The sequence below is a fragment of the Dysidea avara genome, chromosome 8 (genome assembly GCF_963678975.1).
Source record: "Dysidea avara chromosome 8, odDysAvar1.4, whole genome shotgun sequence".
NCBI lineage: Eukaryota > Metazoa > Porifera > Demospongiae > Dictyoceratida > Dysideidae > Dysidea > Dysidea avara.
The window spans coordinates 3365232-3387232 of record NC_089279.1 but is presented as its reverse complement, the minus strand read 5'-3'; the positions used below and the strand labels follow the sequence as shown (position 1 = coordinate 3387232).

The following is a 22001-nucleotide window of genomic DNA, read 5'->3' as shown; positions in this document are numbered from 1 at the left end:
CAAAGAAATTGTTTCTCTTGCTGATCATGATCTCCTCTTTCCAAAATAATACAAATGGTGTCAAGTTTGGCAATTAAAATTAAATCCTCTCAAGTGTAAAAGCATTTGCATTTCATACAAACGTTCTCCTCCAACATGTAAATATTTCCTGGGCAGCCAGCAGATTCCCAGTAGTGTCAGAAGTACCTAGGAATCTTAATCAATTCTCAGCTTAAATGGAGTGATCACGTGAAGCATCTTGCAGCCAAAGCATCCCATGCATTGAACTATCTATGTCATATGCTATGTTCCAATTCTGCAACGATTAAATCAATTGCATACAAATCCATTTTTAGGTATGCTTCACTTGTTTGGTGTTTACACTTAGTGAAGGACATCTCTCATTTAGAATCAGTTCAACGACGTGCAGCACAATGGATCTGTGGTAACAGATGGAACTCTACCAGCCATATATGGAATAAGTCTTCAGACTCATGTATTCATGAACTTAAATGGTCAGTCTTCTCTCCATACTAGGAGGTCTTTCTCTTCTATTTGCCTGATGCATGATATTTTGCACAAAAGAGTTTCTATTCCATTTTCAAGACATTTTCAATTTTCTTCTACTGTTACTAGATCACATTCACCGACTTTATCAATTCCATCCTCGATTACTAATCCTTATCAATACTCTTCTTTGTTAACACTCCTTTTCTTTGGAACACTATTCCCCTTCACGTTTTACAGCTGTCAAATCAGACTGCATTTTGGTCTGCTCTTCATCGCTTTCTTTTACTGTAGCTCTTATTTATGTTTTTGACTGTTCTGTATTGTATTTTGCAACTGTGCAGTGGTTACTTGTCCTGTGTGTATGTTGTCTTTGTGTGTGTGGGGAGCACATTTGCATGCTATAAGTCTTCTGTTTACCCACGTCTTTTGACAAAAATTGATAATCTAATCTACGTAATCTAACACAGTGTTAAGGAGTGTCATCAGTGGACTGCTTATTGAAGCCATAACTTCAAGGGTCATTGAAATTTAATGTAGAGTAGAGACCTGACTAACTAACACACTGAAAGTGACCATAGGTATTGTACCATAACTTCAGTACAGGCTTAGTATACTATGATTATGATTATGATTATGATTTCGAGACAGCATAGCTGATAATTGACCCAGGTAATTACAAACAAAAAAAACAACATTTAACACATACATGCATACATAAGATAATTTATTGTGTGATGACAAGGTGGTTGGTAAAAATTTCTGTGGATTGCTCTTCAATAAAGTTGTTAGGTAAAGTGTTCCATTCTCTTAAAGTATTCGGAAAGAAACTTTTCTGATACGATACAGTGGAACTGACTGGGATGATAAATCGATGTTGATGAAGCTGTCTAGTTGGATACTGAGTTGGTAAGAAATAAGATGGTAGCTGTATGGAAGGAGTAAGCTGATGAACAATTTTGTGAAATTGGCTTAACCTGTTAATGTGTCTTCTCTCTTGTAGGGTTGGCCATTCAAGGAAGTTCAACATATCTGTGTACTGGAGTAGGACACTCTCCTCTCCTTTTATATTATGAACTCTTGTCTTTAGCTATTGCAAAAGCAAATTTATTTATTTATTTATTTATTTATTTAATGCTTTATGGTGAAAAGTGACACCAAAGGTCTGATGGTAACTTGCACCATCAGCCTGCCTAAATACAAAATTATCTACAATTATACAATGTTATGTTGATTAATTATAAGTTTGTGACTGGAGGTCTGGATTGATGACAGGTTCTGCAAGGACAAAGGAAGTGAAAGGTACAGTTGTTGCTCTCGTCAAAATTCGTTAGAAAGTGATTCCATAAGAATGATTTAAACTTAGATTTGAGAGTAGAATATGATGTGTTTATATCCATTATCGGCGTGGCATTCCACAGAGATGGTAACCGATGGAAATAAGAATGTCGAGCTGTGTTGTTAAGGTGTTGAGGTATCAAGAGTTTATTGCTTGCTCCAGCCCTAGTAGTAGAAGAGTTGAAACTGATAAAGTTGTTGATGTTGAACTGGTAGGTTGGTGACTTTAGTGACTTGATAGCAAACAGTATGTCCTGCAGTTCAAATATGTATATGAGGGGAAGGAGCTTCAGGTTAATTAGACGATCTTTGTAGCAGCTGGTGTAGTCATTAAGGATGTGTTTAGTGGCTCGGCGTTGGATTCTCTCAAGGTTAACAATGTCTTTCATCAAATGTGGTCGCCAGATCTGAGTACAGTAAAGTAATTGCGATCTTACCAAGGATACGTACAATCTAACCAAGGTAGTAGGTGAATGATTGCAGACAAATGTCCGTCGAATTAGACCAAGTGTTCTGTAAGCACGGGCAATGATGGTTTTATGATGTTTCTCCCAGCTCAGATCTTCAGATAGTATCATGCCAAGATCCTTGTGAGAATCTACATGAGGTATAATGGAATCAGACATTGAGTATGTTGTGTGGAATTTGCGTTTGAATGATAAGTGAATAAATTTCTTTATATTGAAATTTAAGTCATTGTCCTGTGACCAGGCGAAAAGAGCAGTAATGTTATCTTGAAGGTCTTCCTTGTCAGAAACCGATTTAATGTGATTAAAACATTTGGCATCGTCTGCAAACTTTAGAAGCTGGCATTGATGGATATATGCAGACATATCATTGATATATACTAGAAACAATAACGGACCGAGGATGCTCCCCTGTGGAACACCTGAAACTACTGGTAACAAGTCAGAGTAGACATTATTAATAGAGACTCTTTGATAACGGTTAGTCAGGTAGATCTTGAACCAGGACCATAATGGGCCTGTTATTCCAATTGACCATAGCTTTTGAAGTAAAATCGCGTGTGATACTGTGTCAAAGGCCTTGCTGATGTCAAGGTAGATAACATCAGTTTGCAAAGAAGTGTTAGTGATGAAGTCAGTTAGAATTAACATCTGTTGAAGTGTGGAACAACCCTTTGTGAAGCCAAACTGAGATGGACTAATGGATTTGTTGATGTGAGTAATGATCTTACTGAAGATTAACCTTTCAAGAACTTTTGATACAATGGATAACAATGAAATAGGACGATAGTTCTTAACACTGTTGGCGTCACCTGCTTTAAAGATAGGCACGATTTTATGAATTTTCCAACATGATGGTAATGTAGCTTGACGTAATGATTGTGAAAATAAATGATGGAGTGGTTCACATATCGCTGTAGCGCAACTTTGCAATACTCTGGGAGAGATGTTATCGATTCCAGCAGATTTTTCAACATCTAGTGAAATTAAGGCTTCATAGACTTCTGGAACGGTAATAGTAATTGAATGTAAAGAGTCATGCATCGTAGGAAGATCTTCAATGTTGGGGAGTGAGGTTGAGTTGTGAAAAATAGAATGAAAGTGTTGATTAAATAAGTTAGCTTTACTGGAATCAGTATTAGCATTCAGTGAGTCAAGGTTCATGACTGAAGGAATTTTGTTGGATTTAGTGATAGATTTAAGATACTTAAATATCTTGTTGTTATTAGATGAAGCATAGGAATTGATGAGGTGTGATTCAAAGCTCTGTTTAGCTGCCTTAATTTTGCCCATGAGAGTGTCTTCAGTAGAAGCAATGATGCTTGAGACATGATGAGTGGGATGGCGTTTGTACCTACGACGAAGTGTTCTTAGATGATTGATACAATGCCTTATCTCAGAGTTATACCATATTGGGTCTTGGTTAGAATGGACCTTGTACTGAGGAATAAACAATTGCATACCTTCAAATAATTTCTGTTCAATGATATGCCATATGTGCTCACTGTCCTGAGTTAGATAGCAGGGCATGAAATCTGAATGAAGCATGTGATCACAAAGACCTTGATAGTCTCCTTTTGAAAAGTTGAATGTAAAGTAAGGGGCAAATTTTGATAGACCATTCATACTGGTGTTGACAGAAAAAGTGATATTGTGGTGATCGGAATGTAAATGAGGGTCAGGATGTACTTGTAAATCTTCGATTTTATCCTCTAAATTAGTAAGAAGTAGATCTAGAATGTTTCCTTGCTTGTGGGTCGGTACATCAATTAGTTGACACAGGCCTGCGTGGCTATGTCAAACTGCAGCATTTTCCTAGCTCGAGCCCCTGAAGATGAACTTGGGTTTGAGCTAGCCACTAGCTACGTATATAGTTGGTACTCGAGTCCGGACGACACCGCAGTGGCGACACCACGCAGTGTTTTTGAATTCTTTGGTGGGTGTGGCTGGCGAAGGAAGTTGCATGTGACAGGGTGAAGAAAATGAAATATCTCGTGTTAATTGGGATCGTTTCAATTGTTGCATGCGTTACCGGAGCAACATGCAATAGACAACACAGAATAAGTAAGCCGATATATAGGCTTAATATCGAGAGCCGATTATTGTAGTGTAATGTACGAGGTAATGTGTATAATATACCGGTAGTTGGCTTGTTCAAACCATTAAGCTACCAAGCTAGAGCTGTACAACTAGCTCTCACTGATGATGAGACTGATCAAGTTTGCTTTGAGCCTCACGAGTTACCCACTATTGCGGCATTGATAAGAAGTGAGTTAGTCAGGCTGTAAAGCACAGCTATCTCATGGCTCTATTCTGTACTGTTTTAGTTTGTGAGCTGCTGTCTGAGGGTGTAGTGGCCTTCATAACTGATCAGCCACTACCCAGTGCAGTAAAACATGTCATTGATACAGTTCAGGTCCCAGTGGTATCCACTGCACACATCACCACTGATCATAACAGTTCAGTAATAAACCTTACCCCATCAGAGGAGCAGATAGCTAATGCATTGTCCCAACTGCTAGTTGATACTTCATGGACCAATGTGATACTGATAACATGGCCAGGATCAGGTAATTATTTTGTATGTGTGACTAATAGTATCCCTGTATGTTGGGACATAGGTATTGAGTTGTTCATGCCGGGCTCATCAGCTAGCTACAGAGTAGCTGCAGTGTATTATACAGATGATAGTGATGTGGCTATGAGGTCAAGACTGGTGAAAATTAAGCAAAGTGAGATCTCTGTTATTATCCTCCATCACTGTAATATTGGTGAAGTATTTCGAATTTTTACAATTGTAAGTGTACCACCACATACAACCCACGTATGAGGTTACAGGCTATTAAACTAATGCTGTGATCACATATATATCACATTGTGTACTATATACACAGGCCAATGAAGAAGGCTTATCGGTGGCTCCTTATGTGTGGATACTGTCAGGAGCAGCTGCAGAAATGGTATGGCAGAGACACACACGTGGCATCTTATAGTGTGTGTATATATACAGTTAACCTCATGTGTTTCTGAGGGTGCATCATTACCACAACTACACCTCGTTCACTTGGAGTATACACAACTGTGTCCAACACTCCACAACTTGATGACTTTGCTGATGTTTGGAGAGGATATGGATCAGTGAAGGAGTTACAGGTATTGTACAGTGATCACATGATGCATATATAATATATTATTGCCAACACTTCTACAGAGTGCTGCCTACCTTTATGATGCATTCACAGTATTAGCCCAAAGTGTAGCGGAGGTGACTGCAATGGCATCTAACTTTACACAAACTAACCAGACATGTGATGGACTGGAGGTGTGGCCATATGGTGAACTATTTCATTCAGTTTTAAAAAAGGTTATCACAGGATGTGGTATGCAGTGGGATGAACTATGTTTTCATATAGACCAGATCAGAATCCATCAATCAAACACTAACAGCAGGAGCTCTTGTTTACCACTACATTAGCTTTGATGAATCTGGACTAAACAAAGTGAGTGAAGTACTGTATGAACCAGTATGAAAACATAACTGAATCATACTAATAGGTTGCAACTTGGATGGGAGAAAATGAAACCCTCCAAACAATATCACCTATTCGTTGGTGTTCTCAACAAGAAGCCAACACTTTACACTTGTGTCAAGGTGTTAGTGATATCAGATGTGGTGTTACCAAAAGACCCCCACCAAGAGCTCCTCCAAATTCACGTTACCAATATGACTACAGCAACTACAATTTTGATGTTGTTTCTGTTAAAGTAAGTAATTATAATGAATAAGTGGAGCCAGTGTGAGAAGTATTACTGTGTTTTATAGAGTGAACCATTCATGATTCCGAAAATAGACAATGATAGTGTTGTGACATTTGAAGGACTGTGTATTGACTTGATAGATAAGTTGAGCGAACTAATGGAGTTCACCTATAACATCAGTCTTGTGGCTGATGGACAATATGGAGCATTTGATGACGTAACAAACACCTGGACGGGATTAGTGAAAGACCTGATGGATTATGTGAGCATATTTGTATTGTAGTTAGTTAGCAAATTATGTATTTCTATAGAATTCTGAAATTGCATTGGCCCCTTTCACTATAACAGCACGTAGAGAAACTGCAATAGATTTTACTAGAGCATACTTTGATATTGGACTAAGAATTCTCTATAATGTTGAAGTTAGAGATGAATTTACCACAGATCGTTTGTTTCGGTTCTTAAAGCCATTTGAGACAAGTCTTTGGCTGCTAATTCTAGCATCTGTTGTTGCAGTTAGTGTAGGGATGGCCATAATTGGGAGGTTGAGTCCTTATGATTGGTACCAGAGTCCACCAGATGATTTCTCATTATGGGAGTCACAGTTTCAAATGACACTGTATAATTCTACCTGGCAAGTATTATCTGCTGTATTTCAACAAGGTATGTATTATATTTTTAAATGCTAGTAGTGATCAAATTTCTTTTTGTACCTGTAGGTGCAGAAACAGTACCCAGGTCAACCTCTGCAAGAGTTCTAATAGGTGGTTGGTGGTTTGTGTGTTTGGTGTTGGCTGCTACCTACACTGCAAGCCTTACTGCTATATTTGCTGCACCAACAACTGAATCTGGTTTTAGTAGCATTGATGAGCTTGTCAGCAAGATTCCTCCAATAGTACGTTTCGGAACTTACAATAACTCACAAATGTCTGACTTCTTCAAGCACTCACCAATCAAGGCATATCAGGAAGCTTACCGATATATGCAAATGGAGGGTCTTTTATTTGAAAGTCAATCTGAAGCATTAGCAGCTGTTGTCCATGATAACATTGCTCTAATTGATGATGGTCCAGTTGTTGACTTCATTAGTTCAAGGAAACACGAACAATACAATCCCAACTGTACACTGAGGAACATCGGAGATGGTTCGTTTAGTCCTGGAGGGTTTGGTCTTGGGCTTACTAAGAATTCTCCCTACACTGATGATTTCTCCTTAGCCATACTAGAGCTTAGAGAAACTGGTGAGATTGAACGACTGACAATAGAGTACTTCCAACACAGACGTACTTGTGTCAGTGAAATAGCTACACGAGGTGCATCTGCACAAGCGGAAAGTGAACCAATCGACTTAAAATCTGTTGGTGGATTATTTATCTTACTAGGGACTGGTATCCTACTGTCATTTGTTATCCTAATAGTTGAATTAGCATGTGCCAGACTGTTCAGGGCACTTGGTAGTGATCATTGGCTACTCACACTTAGTTACAAGTTACCCTGGGAAAATGAACACAATGGAGAGGACCTTGTATCACAAGTAGAAATCTCTTCAACAAGTTCTCTCAACTATAAAGCAGAAGATACAGCTGGTACAGATTTATAATGATTGTCTTTATATTTTACTTTATTCATTACTTTTGGTTTTCATACGTATCATTATATATAGCTATATAACTTTATTTTGGCTTGTCATTTCAGCACTTATGTAATGGTTTTTTTTTCTTCACTATAGCTAACACACAATGTATATCAAACATTCTTCTAGTCTCATATTATTGGAATTTACATATATATACTGATATACCACACCTGTGGTGGAGATTAAAAAGCACTGCACTATGGATATACCATGTGGCACCATAATTATATGGTGTAACTTCACACATTCTGTGAAATCCTTACCTAAATGGTAAACAAGTCTCTAATAGCAAGCACCTAAATCAACCAACAATTTTTACCCGAGCTAGTAGTGGGTGTATACATAGGTATTATATCTAGGGTGTATATAGTTGATGAACTCTTGTCTCCTCAGTTCGTGGATAACTCAGTAATCGCGAGTAGATGGGCATGTGACACTACTAAAGAGTCTGATTCATCAATGTGTGCATGATTTCGATCTCAAACAGGTACTATTTTACTATAAATTGCCCATAATCGTTTCATCTACTGTAGTGATTAGTCGGGATATGACCGAAATATACACGATCTCCCTTGGGCGCTGCGCACCCTCAGGTAGTTGCGTGTATATTTATGTCATATCCCTCCTAAACGTGTTATGACTATATATTATATATATATATATATATATATATATATATATGAGGTCATGTATACAATATGTAAACACTGATTCAAACATAACTATTGCAAACTACTCTTGGTTGCACATGCACTCAAAGATACATATAACACACACACACACACACACACACACACACACACACACACACACACACACACACACACACACACACACACACACACACACACACTACATATATACAAAAGTGAAGCCATCTGTCATGTAGCACTATAGATACTCGGGTGCCTAGAAATCAGTGCTGGATTAGCAAACGACGGGAGGCTGTCCCATGCTACAGGTGAAATTTGTGGACAAGACTCCCACCTGAACTTTACCTGTTTTGTGAAACATATAGACAATTGGTATTTGCTCCCCCAGTTAACATAATGTAGATCCCCATTGATGATATAACTGGGTAGGCTGCTCCTCCCACCACCCACACAAACACACAAAAGCGAAAGCCTCCAGCAGCCATGCAAAGCACAGCTATTGCCACCCAGTGAACCAGCACTGGGATGCCAGTACACTTGTAGACAAATTCTCCTGGGACAGGACTATATAGTAACCCATAGGAGGACTGTATAAGTCTCCCATGGAGCCTGAAGTTCCATAGCTGTGCATTTGCCTCCCCAGTTGATACCAGGCCACCAGGTCCCCATTAAAAAGCTGGGTATACTAGAGCAATGTGAGTAAAATTTCTTGATCAAGCAAACAGTGATAGCAATTAGGCATCAAACCTGCAATTATCAAGCTGGTGCTCTAGCCACTTGGCCATGCTGCTTCACAACTACACACACACACACACACACACACACACACACACACACACACACACACACACACACACACACACACACACACACACACACACACACACACACACACACACACACACACACACACACACACACACACACACACACACACACACACACACACACACACACACACACACACACACACACACACACACACACACACACACACACACGCATACATCAAATAAGTCACTAGTAGATTAAATATCATCTGTGATAGCATCTATGGTCTGTGTGGCTGTTAGTTTAGCAATGCAGGATTAGTACAACAAACCACCAGGTGACTACTACAGTGCAGCTGATTGGTGACAGTGGGTAATACTCACAATGTAAAATGTCATTACTACAAACATATTAAAAAGAATCAGGGGAAGTACCATGTTACATCATTGATCCAAACTGTGCCCATATGCTGTAAGAAAATCTATAAAGTGCGTCCACTAGTACCTTTTAGTTTTCTTTAGACTTCTTCAATCTTATGGACTAATCCAGGAAGTTATCCATACCACAATGTCAATAACTGGCCAAGAAACAACAAACACTATGACTAGTGTATAGGGCTGAGACAAAATTAATAGTTCGAAGCTTCATTTGGTTTCATAACATTTGGATGCTGCTTTACCCCACCAAAGCTTTATTACCATGGATACTAACATGTTAAACCAAGTATTTTCACTCCTTGTGGAAGCTGCCATTTACGTATTTTTAGATGTAGTTATAGTTTAAACAATGATTATACTGGAGCTATAACAAAGTGTAGGAGTTTGTACTGTAGTGTACACCCTAATAACCATCAATTGTGTTCATTAATTGTTGACATGGCATTTGTAACAAAGCTTTGAAGCTTTGGTAATATTTTCAAAAGAAGCTTTGAAGGATATGTTTGTACATTTGTTTCAACCCTACTAGTGCAATGGAGAATGGCTTGGGAGAATGTGTTTGACTGAATTCATTTTCATGTAGTCTTCAAAAATCATCATTGTGTCTGCATAGAAAAGAAGAAATGTGAGTAAAAACAAATCTCTAAGTCAGCCATAGGCTGGTTTTGGGGCCACAAAAAGAAGTGAAATCCATGCAAAAATAGCCAAGCTGTGAAAAATGGTGCAGCCTAAAAATCCTGAGGGAAAAAGTTATGAAATCAAAGGTGGCAGCCAAGAAATGGCTGCAATGATGTTAATACTGAAAAATTTTAATAATAGCTGTGTGCATTGTTAAAATTTATGTCATTCACCTTTGATTTCACAACTTTTTTCACCCAGGTTTTTTTAGGCTGCACCATTTTTTCACAGCTTGGCTGTTTTTGTGTGGATCTATATCACACAAGAGTCTCCAATTGAGTAATTTGTAGACTACAAAATGATTGCTAGAAAAAATAGACACAGCTACTCTATTGGAGTATCTGCAGTATTAAAATCTCTCTTAATTCATTAAGCTCACAGCTCCCTCAATGGTTTTAGAGATTAACTAATTCACAGGGGCTGATCTAGAGGGGTTTTTGAGGTTTCCAGAAACTGGTCAAGTAATCAAAATTATATTTTACAGTGATTTGCAATGGAACAAAAGTTCAGATCGAAATACTCTAATAGAGCAGTCAACCACTCTAATAGAACAGCCACATTTTGTATTTCTCTTAAGAACCGTAAGTAGCTAGCTACATGGCTAGCTACTTTATTTACCTGTGCCAACACAGTAAAAAATAGTCCAAAATCTTATAACAGAGTGTTAAAATTTGAAAATCTTCCTGGAGGCATGTCCCAAGACCCCCAGAACAACATCCATGTCTGTTGTATGCTCCAAATGTCAAATTTGCTCTGTCTCTTAACTCTTTAGTCTGCACCTGATACTGTACCAGAAGCAAGCACAATTAAGCAGCCTACATTATACATAACATAATTATATTTTTAAACTTTCAATATTGTTACCAGATTCAATTTCAAATTACATGAAAATCTTGCCCCCATATCCCCCAAGATTTTAATTTGCATACATCAAAAGTTTGGAAACCAGTCACCAAAATTCTAGGGGCCGCCCTTGATTCAGCCAGACATTCACTAACTAGCTAGCTAGCTACGTTTGTAAAACAAATCATAACTAGCAGCCACATTTTTTGAACCTTTTTATACAATTATGGATCCTATATTTGCTGTAGTGTAATAATAACTTTGGAGGTAAAAATTGTAAGTATTCAGACCTTGGGACAAGATTTTTTGTCCTTATTAAGGAGGTTTCCTATTCTTAATCTGGGGAGTTTGTTATGAGAGGTTCCACTGTTGGTAAGTCTTGTCAATTTCAAACAGTGTTGTGGTTGGAAAGTTAATTTGCTAAATTGGTATATAATTATTTATGATAAAAAATGGTTTATTAGCTTGTGGTCCACTCACTCTTAGGAGACACCTCCATTAATACCAACACTTACCAGTAGTAGGTATCACACAAAATGGACTCAACTGGCTGATCTATATATCATCTTCCTGCTCCAATGTATGGTGCATAGTATCACTGCTGTGCAAGACAAGAAGATTTAAGCGGCTGGTGGGGTCAGTCCAGATCATGATACTGAACATCAAGTATAATGTCTATGATATCAACACTGACCAGTGGGGCCAGTTACCCCCTCCAGGTAACTTTGCTGGTGTTCCTCACATCATTGGTGGCAAGTTAGCTATTATTGTTGGACGTCTTTCTGCTAGCTACCAGACAAAGAACAAATAAGGTTTCTACATTTGATCAAACCATCACACTTGGATATCTTATTATTCTGACTTTCTCTCAGTTAGGAGCAGACCAGGGGTAGTTACTCACATGGAGCATGTTATAGTTGCTGGGGGAGTGAAGGGAATTGACACAATAGTACCACAAGATGATATTGAAGTGCTCAATTGGATAGAGAATTCTCATTGGAGAAGGGCATCCATCATTCTTCCTGTAACAATGGACTGTTTCACACCAATTATTGCTGAGGGTTACTTTTGTATAGTTGGTCATGATGGTATTGATAACAAGGTTTACAACAGTGCCTACAAGATCCCCATTGTTAATATCACAAGATCAGATGACCAGAAGCAAGCCAGTGACACACCCATCAAATGGATTACCATGACTCCTGCTGTCCATTATTCTACAACTCTAGTATCCAGTTCATCCCCACCAATGGTAGTTGGTGAATGCAGTAAAAGAGTCGTAACAACTACAACATCAGATATTAAGATGCTTGATGAGTCAAGCAAGTCATGGCGGAACATTGTATCATTATCGTCAGCTAGATCAGCAGTAGCTATAGCAACAGTTAATGAAAATACTATTATAATCTTTGGAGGATGTTCTATAAAAAAGGAAAGAATGCTTTATCATCCAGTCTTACTACAGTAGAACTGGGGGGCAAGCTTGTCCACTACATGTTAATTGACCAGCAATATGTAGCTGTTATAATTAATTAAGCATTGTACTACATTTTTGTTGACTGTATAATTTCTTTTGCTGCATTAGTCATTAGAATTTATTCCAGTAGATTCTTTAGCAGTTGAATAAAATGTCAATAGTTGCTGCATATACAGGGAGGAAGTTTGCATACATGCATATACACCAGTTGTGAAAAGATCCATTCAGTGATATACAAAATTAACAGTCTAATACTAGTACAATTATTTCATATATTCAGCTGGACTTGCATCACGTGCAAATTTCATTGCAGCTTTATTCATGGTGGGCCATGGATACTCCCATTGGGCCAGTTATCGTCATTAAAATAATGGCATCATCATAAAAACATTAATTTTTTCTTATAGGGACAGTATAATTGACCACATAATATACCAACAGATAAGTAAGGCAGTAAATTTCATAATGGCCTTGTTCACTTATAGTTCATGCAGTGACAGTACTTTACTGTATTTTGCTACAATTTTAACTCATCCCCACAGCCTTGTTGCTTCAATCAACATCCCTGAGACAACTTGTCTAAGCCACACTCTGAACAATGCATTGCAGTTGCACATCACTGTATAGCCTTTGAGTGATGCCCTGGTATAAACAGAAATAAGGATATCTATAGAGTTATCAACATGACAGCTTTTAGCCTTAGATTGTGATGTTGGAATGGTAAAAATGTTGCGATCCCCCAGTGTGATGAGAGATTAATGACTTGAAGCTGGGGATGCTATTTTATGGATGGTTGTGAGGACATGTCATCTTTCAGAGCGGCTGTACATGTGTTTAAGTTATGTTGTAGCTACTGTCAAACTCGTGCATGCCACAAATAGTTTTATTTCATGCTTTTGTTCAGGCATGCTGGGACTGGGAGTGTAACCCCCAATGCTGGTAAAATTCAATTTTTACATAGCTAAATACCTTTAATCTTCACAATTGTGTATATACACAGTAGCCTTAAATTGTAGACTTGAACCATATACAAGTATAAGAAAAAATTAGGAATTGTAAAGTAGCTGAAATTTCATAGGTCACCTCTGAAATTATTTCTGAAAGATGAAGAAATGTGTACAGTTTGACAGATGAAAATTGATGATAAAAATGATTAACAAAAGTTCATGGAATTTGAGGAATGCTAAAATTTTCTGATTTACCAATACTGGAATTATTGAATGTTTACTGAGAGAGATCAACTGAAATATTTCTTGAAAGATGAAATATGGGCAGTCATCTTATTATCTTTGAAATTTCATTTACAATTTGGCTTGGTACTTACCTCTCTTATAACACTTCCTTGATCTGTACACATGCATGCAGTAGTACCATGGCCAGCCATATTCGCCCGAGTCCACTGCTTCTGTGCTTACCTTGATTCCTTCATCACTTGATCATCTTGATGACTGGGAGGTTACCAAAGAACACTGGATCTCCTATAGAACAATATGAACAGACCATTGTTTCTTAAAGCTAAATAAATATTATGTTGATCCATGTTATTTGATATTACCTCAGGCCTATACCAGCAAAAAAATTCTGTTTAGCTCACACCAGCTATGTTAAATACAAAATCTTGGTTACTATAGACTATAGTGGAAATCAAAATATTAAAAACTATTGTTTCACTGTTCGAGGTACAGTAATTGCAGGATTGATCACAGAAATCCACTAGCCTTTCAAAGATTTTAGACAAGTCTTGAGCTCATTGCATTTTGTGACTGTGGCCTTATTACTGACCTGACTGCATGCTTTATTACTGGCATTTCTATTGGTTTATATCACCATCATTGTTCAGAATTAGCTCCTTTGCTGAAGGGTGTACATAATTGCTAGAGATGTCATACCCATTGATCCTATTCTGGGCAAATGCTGTTTCTGTTGTTTTTGTTTTTTAAAATCCAAACCTGTTCATTAATTGTAGGCTTGATGCATTGGATAGAAGACAGTGATCACACTTATCCCTGATTAGCTTTACCTCAAACTGACTCGTTCCTACTGTCACAGTTAGTCTAAGTGCATGGATGCTATAAAGTTCTTAGTTACCTGACTATTGACAATACCATTGTCAGAGTCTACTGGAATTCAAAGTGTCTTTGCAGATCTAGAGTTCTTCAATTTACTCTCTGTAACAACACTACATATATAATATATTTTATTTCCATAAGTTGAAACTATGAGGACTTGTATGCCTCCATGCAGTCTCCTGGATGAGTTTACCGACATGATCACAGAGTCACACTTATCCTAGCTGATTGGCTTTACCTCAAACTCGTATCAATAATTAAGTTATTCTTTATATTCCTACTGCCATGCACAGTATAACTATAATATTAGTATAGCGGCACAACACAAAAATTGTGCACTTTTTCACAAAACCATGAAACTTTCCACATGAGTATAGTACTCCTCATAACATACATTTTTATATAGTGCCATTACAGATTTAACCTTTGGTGACTCTTTATGGTCATCTTTGCCCAGAAATTTCACCATTTCTGTTTTTATCTCCCTGAGGCATTAAGTAACTTGTTAAAACATGATACCAATATAAAGATCTTGTTAAATGAAACAATTTAGTTTTTATTTGAAGTTAATAGGTGATTGCATTCCGAAGTTATGATCATTTATATTATCCATGAATTTTGAGATAATATACCTCCCCACGGGTAATTTACACCCCAAGGGCAGGTAAACTCAACAAATTTTGCAGCTAGTAAAATTGATCATAACTTCATAATGGAATTACCTATACTTCAAATAAATACCAAGTTGTTTCGTTCAATTAGACCTTTACTTTGGCACCATGTTTTAACTTGTCGATTAATGCCCCAGGGAGATAAAGTCAGAAATGATCAAATTTCTGGACAAAAATGGCCATAAAGGTCACTAAAGGTCAAATATGCGATGGCACTATATCAAAAAATACATGTCATAAAAGTGCACAATTTGGCTAATTTTGGGGGCTCTATAATTAGTTTAAAACTGAACCCCATGTGGTTAGTGTTAAAATACAAGTGGTAGCAAGCAACAACACTGGGAGTATGGGTATTAATAGTATAGCTAGCTACTGAGTTAAATTCCAGAATTAGTATACCCTTAAGGAAATTAATATTCTGAGATTGAATTTAGTGACAATTATGACTGAAATTTTCTTCATGAGTTCAACATTGGAAGTATGAATGCTAATAGTAGTTATATACTGAGTTAGAAAGAATTAGCTAGTACTTTCCTTAAGGAAATTTTGAAAACTCGACTTTCTGGTATTGAATTTGGTGGAAATTTTGACTAAAATATGTAAATTTTTATGAAACTTCAGTGCTGGAAGCATGAATGCTACTGAGCTGATGGTAGCTATAAAGTCTACAAGGAAATTTTGAAAAATTGACCTTTTGAAAATGATTTTGGTACTAATTTTAGCTGAAATTAAGTTGCAAAGTTTTATTGAATGTTCAAATATTACCAAGCTACAAAACAGAATTAACATAACTAAAGTCCCCTACACAAGTATCACAAAATATTTAAGCAAACATAATCCTGGAATGTGGTAAGCAGCTGCATGATTTTTCTTCTCCAGAGAATTTCTGTAATCACTACGGTTTGGATAGAGTCAGTAAATCAATTTAGAACAGGTGTTTTAGTTGTTTAAAATGACAAGCAGTGTATTAAAATTATGCTACCCTTGACCGTTATAGAGTAAATGACTGTTCTATTAGAGTATCTTGATTTCTAAATGTAGAGGGTGCTCTGATCCACCTTGTGCTATGCCTATATGGGTAACAATTTGTTAGAGACAGTTTCATAATATACACAGTCATAAACTGCATCAAAACATCTCATGAAAAAGTTTTGCATTCATAATATCACAAATCAATGGCAAAGTAGGGATTTTCCCACTAAGCTATGCTGTAATATCATTATTCATCTCTTGTTTGAAGGTTGAAATTTGAGAACAATTTCAGTGGTGTATGTGTACATGAACACAGTATTCCTCAATGACTGTCATTAAGTACTGTACAAGTAGATATCAATAGCTTTGAAATACACACATAAATTTGTAAAGATACATCTCTAGGTGTAGATAGGTCTGGATAAACTGCATCCTAAAAACAAATAAATTGTGGAACTAGCATAATGTTTAATGTTTCAACTGAATGTTCTATTAGAGTAGATGACTGTTCTATTAGAGCATCTCTATCTTATGCTCTCAAAAATACTTGTGATCCTTGAGTTTTGTGAAAGAATCAGTTAGCAGATGAGCATTGGTGAGTATGATTCATGTGTTATGTCCTATGGGTTTATTTATTTTTTTGAAACCATCAAAGTTGTAATTAAGGAAAAATCAATATAATACTGCATGGGCGGATTTAGGGGGGGGGGGGGGGGGGGCTAAGGGGACTGGGTAGCCCCCCTTTTCTTTTTAAGTTAGTACTTGGCCAATAAAACCCTAAATCTTCTATGAGTATCAAAGCCAGACTCATTTCAGGAACCAGCGTTGAAACCGGGTCGGGTCATCCGGGTCACATTTTCTCCGGGTTTGACCCGGTTTACAATTTATCCGGGTCTGACCCGGATTGGATCACGTGAGAAACGAAATTGTTCGTTTGACGACGTGGAAACTTATAAACGCTATCGCGTAGCTCTTTCGTGAGCCACGCCTACTTATCGCATTACCAACATACGCGAGGGTAGCTATTGTCAGTAGGTGAAGACCTTTTTTTTTTTTTGGTCTTCAACCTACTACTAGGCTGAAGTTGCAATATTTACTCAACACGAATCGAACGCTCAAAATGTAGACTCGTTCGCTCGCTCGAGACTAGCCGAAACACGTCTCGGCTTTAATTAATGCGGGTCACATCCGGGTCAGTGGGTCATCCGGGTCAGCAGTAGTGACCCGGTTTCAAGGTTGTCAGGAACTATGCATCACTACACTATAATAATGTCTGTTCCAGGAGAGTATATAACTTCAAGAGTTCTTCCAAAAACAGGTTCGATTGTGGGTTGTATCTCCAGTTACAAAAGTTGTAATTGTGGGTTTTGTTTTATTAGCAGTGTTTTCCACTAGGTGATTAGTGTAGTTTTTATATTTTAAAATGAATTATACGATTCAAAAAGTGTTAATTGGTTTAATTGGTTAGAGTTATCAGCTTCAGTATAATATGTAGCTACCAACTCAGCCATTTAACAAATTGTAGTCTTTTGGTAATTTACAGTCTCATAAGGCAGCTATAGTTACAGTGAAAACCATATCAATTACCTGCTGTAAAGGATCTATATGCTTCTGATATGACCCCATGCTGTGGGTTATGGTGCTAGCTAGCTATAGATCAGTCTTCATAACCCAGCAGATCTAGAAATAGGTTGACTATTACAACAGCAAATTCAGGAAACCCATAAATGCAAATGTAGTTACACTTTGCTAAGGATTACCTACTAGTACCCTGCTTTGTGCTTCACTGCATTCTGCTTTTCAGTGCACTTTATTTGGTGTTAAAGCTGACAGTGTCACTAGGCTAAGGAGCATGCATACTAATAATTCATTATAATTGTGATCTCATTTATGCTCAACACCACTACTACTTAGCTATACATGTTTCTGCCTCACAGATTTAGCTGATTAGAGCATGACTAAGAAGAGTTGATGCATTATGGTATATAGCTAATTATATCTAAATGCTTGGTAACTACAAATGAAAATATTATCATGCATACATGATAGCTACTCAATGCATATTGCAATCAGTATTGATTTAATGGAAAAGTAAAATTTATTGATATAAACTGAAATTTTATTATTCTTCACTGAAAAACTGCTAAAAACACTCAGATTCATCTTTAGAGGGCCTAATTTTCAAACATTTCCTGGCCCCAGACCCCCTACATTGGCATGCGCACACTAATGTAGTCATTTTTCCAAATAGCTAATTTGACCATACCTGAGCTGTGTATAGTATCTTGGCAGGTACACTCAGAAGATTACTGTGGTGTTTGATGGCTACAGCAGCTCACCAAAAGATCATGACCACATCCAGCATACAAAGAACTCCTACTGTGATGTACAGATTTGACTGAATATGATACACTCAACACCAAGGGCAAAGTTCTTGGACAATACTCATAACAAGAATGAAATCATCCATCTCCTCTCTTCAAGCATTCCAGAAACATCAGATCACTGTAGAGCTGTGTGACAATGATTTTGACACTTCAATTGTGAAGGCCGCACTGGCTGCTACTGCTGCTAAGGAAGATTCTGTTAAGGTCAGTGAACCTAGTGGATGGTTGCTGTGTTGTTATTCTCCTATATTAGTCACTATTTCTTATTATTTTCAGGTGCAGCCATAAGATGCTGATGTACTGGTAATACTGATACACCATAGCTCATGCACCAGTCATCCACTCTTCTTTACCATTAATTGTTACGGTGTCAGGAGGACCAAGAATCTCTGTCTGAAAGACAGAGGTGCTACCTGTTCTTTTGTCATGCCTTCACTGGTTGTAATACTGTTTCTGCCATTGCTAGCCTCTCTATTTGACAGCTTTTGTACTGGGGACATTGATGAACACATATATAGACATCTTGCTTGCTAGTAAGGATGTGGTGATCAGGAGCAGAATTTGATTTTCCAGTACATGCACCTGGCTCTGCTATTAGCTGCATTTGATACAGCACATTCTCATGAAAGGCAGCAGCTGGACTAATCAAACCAGAAACACAGAAGGTACAGCTGCACAGCATTCCACTCTCCATGCTGACCTATAAACGAGGCACACAATGGTACTGCAGAGCATGTATTTGGACCCCAGTGGCTATGGATGGACGGTAGGGAGGTTATGAGCAAGTTCCAACTCGTTAGACCCTATGGCACCTGGGGAGCTTCTAAAGTTCATAAGCTGTAATTGTAAAGGAGATTGTAACAGCCAACTGTATATGACGTAGCTGCAAGAAGAATGACGTCAAGTGTATCTCAACATGTGGAAATTGTGAAGGAATTACAATGATTACATGCAAAAATTGCATTGATGATGGAGAGTCCGGAGAAGACGCAGACCTTGATTCTTGAGGCATTAGATATTACGTAGTCCTTAAGAAGTACAGAAGTTATAAAAATCATTTAGTGCACAATTAGTAATAATAATGAGCGGATGTGGTCTTTTTCATCAATTTCATCAAGGAGTGGTTTGATGCTTGCAATGTATACAAGTATGACCTCTTAAACCACATGATTTGCTGTACTTACAGCAAATCAACCATTCCCAAATAAGATCATGGGTAGTCCAACTTCCAGCAACTGTCACAGGTTCTTTTAAGGGAGTTGTGTTTAAATCTTTTGAGGAGTGTTAGTGGACATCTTTACAAACACACTGGTAAAAAATTCTTGGTAAGGAATTCATTCCGAGATTTGTCAAATATTTGCTAATATTCCATGACTATATCTATGGTTGAATTTTCTTTTGTCAAAATTTCCATTGTACAGTATGTTCAGCCCATTTCATAGCATTATAATTTGAAGAACAATAGGAGAAATGCCTCTGCAATCAATCCAGTCACTACAGAAAATATGGATGATTCCCTAACATAGGGAAGTCATCATGCTACTGCAAACTGACACCTTTAACTGTCAGCAAAAAGAAATTAGGACACAAAGAAGGACAAAGGTATAAGTCCATGATGCGTGCATTGTATGTACTGCAGTATGCCTAAAGGCACATCTTGGGACTAAGTGACATTGAACAGTGAAAAAAAAAATCAAGTCCGTAGCCTTAGCGTGTTATGCTTGTCTGAAGGCATCAGGTAGCTAGTCAGTCAGTAGAAACTTGCATTAAATATTCTTTTTTTAAATTGTAGCAACTAATTGGAAGCATTAGTAGGGTTGTACTGAAGGAACTTTTGAGCTTGGTCATACCTAACCAATACTGCTAAGGTGCCAAGATAGTATTGTAAAGCTTTGATATTGACAAACCCAAACCTCCTAATATACAGTACTACTATACTGCAGGGGCGGAGAACAGTACTCAAAAGTTGGGGGGGGGGGGGGGGGGGGGGGGAAAGTCATGTGGGCTGGCTGTAAGTTACGAAGTGTTTTAAAATCGTTAACTGTACCTTACTGTGCTTTGCACTTTAGCATGCAAAGCATGCCTGGGGGCATGCCTCCACAAGAAAATTTTGAGATTTGGATACTTTGAGATTGAATCTGAGAGCATTTTCAGTGGAACATGTGTACTTGAATAGGATACTCCATGTAATGACTATCATTGAGACACTGTACAATTAGATACATCAGTAAATGAAGGAATTTCAGATAGACTCATGCTGTTGATTATATACATATGGATATAAGTGTTAGTGAAGACATATTGAATTAAGTGCATGTAACAGGGCAAACTAATAACGATTCCGCTAAATGTTCTATTAGAGTAGACAAATGTCAAGACTACACATGTTCTACAAATCTATTTACCATCTTACAACAGTACAGTTACCACCTTATTTCTCCAGAACACAACAATCTACCCGTAAGTACCACCCTCTACATTTCATTATACCTATTACCAATTGTGATTATTACAAATATAGCTTTTTCGGCCCAAGAACAATCCGAGATTGGAATGATTTACCCAGTGAATTGATTGAAGGTAACATGCACTCTACCCCTGTTTAAATAGCAATAATTAACTCGACTCTTGATTGACTTTTTATCGCAAATATCATTAATTGTATAGATACGTATATGATTGTAATGTATTCTTTTGCCCTGGACGCATCAGACACCGTTTGTCCGGTAAATAAGTAAAAAGCAGTTAGTGACTGCTCTATTAGAGTATATCGATTTCGTGCACTCCCAGCACTGATTCATTCAGTGTTCCATGCTTGCATAACCTTTAACACAAATCCCAAGGCAAAGTATTAAAGTTGGCTAATGACTAAAATAGTTGCTTTACTTTGGCAACTGGACATTGGAAAAACTGAGGGGGCACTGCCCCTCCACTTGTAAAAGTGGGAGGGGGGGGGCTATTTCTCCGCCCCTGCCATACTGTATGATAATATGCTGACTATATTTACAGGTTTCTGACTCTCTGCTTCACAGGCTTACTGTTAGCCTCCTTGCAGGTCCCTAGAGGGATAGTTGTCTAATAAATAAATAATCATAAGGGACCTGTGAGTAACCTTATATCCTCTAATATTTAATGAAATTGTATGTATTACACTAGCTATAGCAAATATGAAACACTAACTATATCCCTGTTGCTTTTCTGATGAAGTAATTGATGTTATGATTGTTCTATTAGAGTATAGCTGATTGCTATAGTAGGGCAAAATAGACTGCTCTATTAGAGTATCTCGATTAACGCGAAACTGATAAAACAAATTTCATTAGCTCACGTATGCGCTTGGGCGTTAATCAAGAAATA

General features: G+C 37.6%; 1 protein-coding gene and 1 long non-coding RNA gene across 2 annotated transcripts; one reads left to right on the top strand and one right to left on the bottom strand.

The window, feature by feature from the left end:
* Positions 1 to 4239: 4239 nt before the first annotated feature.
* LOC136264273 (probable glutamate receptor) lies at positions 4240 to 8015 on the top strand. The gene is made up of 13 exons (XM_066058980.1): positions 4240 to 4355; positions 4437 to 4559; positions 4619 to 4861; positions 4913 to 5023; positions 5186 to 5251; positions 5302 to 5444; positions 5503 to 5655; positions 5705 to 5791; positions 5847 to 6056; positions 6115 to 6312; positions 6362 to 6713; positions 6770 to 7636; positions 7780 to 8015. Exons 7-13 carry the CDS (start codon positions 5566 to 5568, stop codon positions 7908 to 7910), a joined length of 1935 nt encoding a protein of 644 aa, XP_065915052.1. The 5' UTR covers positions 4240 to 4355; positions 4437 to 4559; positions 4619 to 4861; positions 4913 to 5023; positions 5186 to 5251; positions 5302 to 5444; positions 5503 to 5565; the 3' UTR covers positions 7911 to 8015.
* Positions 8016 to 9962: 1947 nt separating this feature from the next.
* Positions 9963 to 12467, bottom strand: LOC136264275 (uncharacterized). The gene is made up of 3 exons (XR_010705040.1): positions 11549 to 12467; positions 10844 to 11010; positions 9963 to 10152 (listed from the first exon to the last, which is right to left on the bottom strand). It is a non-coding gene; the product is annotated as an uncharacterized lncRNA (long non-coding RNA).
* Positions 12468 to 22001: the final 9534 nt, after the last annotated feature.

Coding starts and splice junctions, on each gene's coding strand:
- LOC136264273 (XM_066058980.1), top strand. CDS start 5,566: ATGGCATCTAACTTTACACAAACTAACCAGACATGTGATGGACTGGAG. Junction 5,656..5,704: donor TTCATTCAGTTTTAAAAAAG/GTTATCACAGGA, acceptor GTTTTCATATAG/ACCAGATCAGAATCCATCAA. Junction 5,792..5,846: donor ATGAATCTGGACTAAACAAA/GTGAGTGAAGTA, acceptor TCATACTAATAG/GTTGCAACTTGGATGGGAGA.